General features: G+C 41.6%; 1 protein-coding gene across 1 annotated transcript in view; it reads left to right on the top strand.

Moving 5' to 3' along the window:
* TECTA (tectorin alpha) overlaps window positions 1-2537 on the top strand; it is an 82748-nt gene extending 80211 nt beyond the window's left edge. Inside the window, exons 21-23 of the mRNA XM_004385610.2 lie at window positions 524-611; window positions 1578-1694; window positions 2255-2537. Coding sequence (XP_004385667.1) covers window positions 524-611; window positions 1578-1694; window positions 2255-2355 — 306 coding nt within the window. The 3' untranslated portion in view covers window positions 2356-2537. The remainder of the gene's footprint in view (window positions 1-523; window positions 612-1577; window positions 1695-2254) is intronic.
* Window positions 2538-4962: the final 2425 nt, after the last annotated feature.

Genomic DNA, 4962 nt, shown 5'->3' with positions numbered 1-4962 from the left:
AATACTGGGAATCATGATCCAGCCAAGTTTACAGATATTTTGGGGGACACAATTCAATCCATGACAGGGGCAAACTAGCTATCTCTTCTATGCCAGGCTTACATCTCCACCATGCCTGGCTCTGCCCTTAAGACTTGATTCCGCTGGTATCTGGTCTCTAATGTTTAACATTTTAGCTTTATGTTTACCCTGTGTCTGCAGAATCGAGACATGAATTATGGTCAGAGCTACTTACAGATAATGCTGCATACATTAGTGTCCGATGAGATCAAACAATCCTCATTGCCAGGCAGAGAGACCCTTGGAATCTAATTCTCGTGTGGAGAATATATTTAATTCTGTTCAACATAAAGCCTCAAGTCCCAGTGGGCTCAGTGATCAAGAATGCATTGGTTCTAATTAATCTGAGCAGCAATAGTGCTTGAGGCTGGAGCCACTGCCTGTTTTGGAGGTGGAAATATGGTGAAGAATAAGTTATCAGCTTAACTGTGTGGAATTTTCCCTCTGGTGTTCTGTCTTTCAGAATTGCCCACAAAATTCCAGGATTGCCACAGATTATATGAAAGAACCCAAAGAGCAAATCATTTCAGTGGGACCTATTAGGAGAAAAAGTATGTATGTTCCTGAAAACACACTATAAATTATTAAAGCAATGGGGTTTGAAGGTGTGAGCCAACTCTTGGGCGTGTTTCACCTATCCTGCGAATCCGGTTAATGAGGAGGTTGGTGTTGAGGATACTAGTCTGGGAAGACTGCCCACTTCCTTAAGGAAACCTTTCATTGACTTTATTTTTTTTTGCGAGGGGGGGGACTATTATTATCTAGAGTTCACACTTTATTCTGACTTTCTTACCTTTTTTAAATTGTTTTATTGTGGTAAAAATATACATAACAAAATATTTGCCAGTTCAGCATTTTTTACATGTACATGTCAGTGACGTTAATTATATTCAGCATGTTGTGCTCCCATCACCAATGTCTGTTTCCAAATTATCCCACTGCCATTAGCAGAAACTCAGTGATCCTTAAATAATAACTCCCCTTTTCCCCCTCCTTCCTGCCCCCTGATAATCACTAACACATTTGCCTGTTTCAAATAAGTGGGATCATACAGTATTTGTCCTTTTGTGACTGACATTTCATTTAGCATAATGTTTTCAAGATTCAACCATGTTATGGCATGTATCAGGACTTCATTTCTCTTCATGACTGAGTAATGTTCCATTGTATGTATATACCACATTTTGTTTGTCCACTTTGACTATTGTGAATAGTGTTGCAATGAACATTGGTGTACAAGTAACTGTGTTCCTGCTTTCACTTCTTCTGGGTATATACCTAGGAGTGGGATTGCTGGGTCATATGGCTGTTGTACGTCTAACTTTGTGAGGAACTCCAGAATGTTTTTCACAGCGCTGTGCCATTTTGCATTCCCATCAGCAATGGATGAGGGTTCCTTTAATTGACTTTTAAATCTCACAACAGCACTGGGCTTTTCTTCCTCTCCTCTCTGCCGTTAGCTGCGAGTTGAAGAGTTGAGCTGCCTATAGTTGATTTGACCACCTGCTCTTTCTTAGGGCTGGACTGGTGTGAGGACAACGGAGGGTGTGAGCAGATCTGTACCAGCCGGGTGGATGGGGCTCTGTGCAGCTGTGTGACAGGAACCCTGCAGGAGGACGGCAAGAGCTGCCGAGGTAGCTGCACCTCCGCCTTGGAGAGGCCCCTTCCTGGGGCAGACAGCGGGGGCACAGGGATGCTCTGAACCCAGAGAAGGAGAAATTTGCCTTCACTGTATTCCAGAAATTAAGAAGGAAAGATAGAGAAAACATTCCAGTAACTCTAGCACCATTTTTATTTTTTCACCTTTGGGTCCCTGCCCTTTTTATATAAAAGATGAAGGTGGATTTAAAAAAATAAGTTATTCCGCCATTTGGAATCATATATTGGCCTTCAATCTGGCCAGCCCAGTCCACTTGTGCTGTGGTTGGGGTTGGGATGACACGGCTCCAGCAAATACTATTTTTTGCAGTACCCGTCACACATGATTTCCTGGGTGCCTTCTGAGGTTAGCAGGACTCTTTAAGAAGTTGGTTAATTCTGCTCCTTTGCTGCTTCAGTCAGGGCCTTTTGGGTAAAGTGGATTCTTGGCCATTTATGACATTTCCTTTATTTAGTTGAACACTGCGAAGATGTCTGATTCCTATCAAACGAGTATTTTTTTCATAAGACTTACTATTTTCCTCTCTGTTCACAGCCTCTAATTCTTCAGTTGAACTTCAAGTTTGGACAGTTCTTCTCATCATGACCCAGATTTCATTATGGCATTTTGTCTATAAATCAGGTATAACCTCATAATTAACTCAAGGTTGCTATATAAAGTACTGTAATTTTCTTACTTCAACTCCCCGTAGGATAAAAAGTGTGTGCCCTTAAGTCAGAACCTATTTGAAAGTGTGTAGCGTCTCAGAGTGATGCCACCTGCCTCAAACGGTTAGAGATCTGGAAATGGGTGAGAGTCCCAGCTACTCTTTCAAAGTACACAGTTGGGCTTCTAAAAAGCGAGTTGTAAAAAGCATATATCTTGCCTCCAGTTTCCAGTTATCACTAGGAACTTTGGTTCACATGAAAAATCAGTAAAGAACAAAATTCTGGTTAGAGAAATCTGTCTAGCCAGTGCTGTTTCTGGATCACAGTTTTTGCAGAAAGAGGGCCCGTGGGAACGATTCCAGGAGCAACAACAGGAAGGCCTGACTCCCTCTGAGGAACTTTATGGTATTTCCAAGTGTCTGATCTATGATATGCATGTGTTGCTCCGTTCTGTTCATGATGACCTATTCCCTACTCACTGTGCCCTTCAATCTTGGCTGGGGCAGCTCTGGCCGTTCGCTATATTGTTTGCAGACCTGGGGACCCCCTCTCCATTCCATCCCCTCAAGCCCTATCCCTCCTCTTTTATAAATCAACCAAATAATTTTTAATGTGTTTCATGCTTAAATAAACTTTGTATTCAACTACTCTCATTACTTGGTGGCTGGAATCATTCTTACTCATGTTAAGGTTTGCACACTAAATAAATGCCATGATTAAAAAGGACGAAAAAGAAAAGCAGCAGCAATTGTACCAGGCAGGTCCTGTGGGCCAGAGCCGTGAAGCAGTTTGCTGTATTAGTGTTCCTGTGTACTTGCAGAGCACTAACAGGGTGTTAAGGTGCTGTGTAGAAGAAAAGAGGCAGCATCCTCTTCTCTAAGTACTACACACACACATTTCCTACAATTAACAACAAAATGGAGGCTCTGCTAAGTATATTCCTTGAGTGCTACTCTTTTTAAGATTAAAAACAAAGCAAGATCCACTTCAAGTTTATTTTGAAGTTGTTTGGGATTTAAGCGTATAGCATTTTTGTATTTTTCTGGGAACTCATGCAAAGCTGGGCAGAAATCTGTGGTGCCCTTGAATGTGGTGTGGAGGTAATCCCTATAGTCTTCCATGTCAAAGGCACCAGCATCACACCGTCTTGGGGCTGAAGACAGGCTGGAGACTGAAGCTGCCGCAAGCTCCCAGCTCTTTGGGTTCTGCCTCTGTGGGGGTCAGCAGAGTCTAGTCACACGTGCTATGTGGCTAAGAGGACAATTGGTGTAGAGGGTGAAAAATAGCACCTGCTTCTGCTTGGACATCTTGAGAGCTTTGGGGAAAAATGCTGAGCATTGAGATGAATGAGGGAATCAGACCATCTATTCTATGTGAAACACGATCCTTCTTCTTCCTCACCGGGACAGAAGTTGATGTTATATGCATGTTCTTCGCTTCCATGAAAACCACCTCAGTTCCGTAGTATCCCAAGCTTCAAGATCAGCAGATTCAGATAAGCTAATGCACTATTTCCATTTACACAGTTTAAAAATCAGACAGATTATGAGTTGATCACAATGATGTCTCACCTTTTTACTTGATCTCCTTAGATGAATCTTAACTAAAAACATACAAGGAGGAAATGATATTTTACCTACTTAGTAACTCCTTTTTATTGATTCCCATATGAAAGTCATTAAACATTACTAAAGTAGAAAATTTAGATTTTAAATTAAATCCTTTCTTGCTACAATTTTATTCTTAGCCATTGGTTTTCTAACAAAGTTGACATCCTTAAATTGTCTATCATCAGGATATGCTAGGTTATGGTGCCAGAGCAGAAAAGCCCAGTCTCTTAGTGAGTAAACAACAAATCTTCTTTCTTGCTTACTCAAGGGTTCTCTGCTCCTCATGGTCTCCCTGAGATGGAGGCTGATGGACGCTTCATTATCTTTCGATGCTGCTGGACTGACACGAGGCTTCAGGTTCACACTAGCAAGGAATGAGAGCGTGAAGACTCACGCCCAGCTCTTACATGCTTCTGCCAGAAGTGGACACGTTCCACTGGCCAAAGCAAGTCACAAGGCTGTAACTAACTTTCAGAAAGCAGGAAGTGTGAACTTTCCATGTGCCCTGTTGGTGAGCAGGTGGTGGCTATAATGTTGTCTTTTAGGACCGGGAAACATTTTGTTCTGTTATACATAAGGTCGCCATGAGTCAGTCCAACTAGAGAGCAACTAATAGCAACAACAATATCTGTGTTAAGGAGAAATATTTCCACAGAACTAAACACAAACAGGCCCCTTAGTTGATTATCTAGAGGGCAGAAGAATTGAGAGATGATCCTGAGCCTTCTACTAATTCAGTGCTTCAAACATACATCATTTGATGTCTCAATACCTTAATACCTTAATTTTCCTATCTGCAAAATGAGAACATTGCACCTCTTTTCAAATATTCTTATGTTCAATGTAAGTTCCTACGGATTGACACCAGGCAGATGTAAACCATAATATGTTGTTTGTCATGGATTGAATTATGTCCCCCCAAAAATGTGTGTATCAGTTTGGCTGGGCCATGATTCCTGGGATTGTATGATTTTCCTGTATGTTG

Source organism: Trichechus manatus, unplaced genomic scaffold, assembly GCF_000243295.1.
Source record: "Trichechus manatus latirostris isolate Lorelei unplaced genomic scaffold, TriManLat1.0 scaffold00143, whole genome shotgun sequence".
Taxonomy (NCBI): domain Eukaryota; kingdom Metazoa; phylum Chordata; class Mammalia; order Sirenia; family Trichechidae; genus Trichechus; species Trichechus manatus.
Note: the sequence above shows the minus strand (reverse complement) of the source record. Positions and strands in the feature narration are given on the sequence as shown.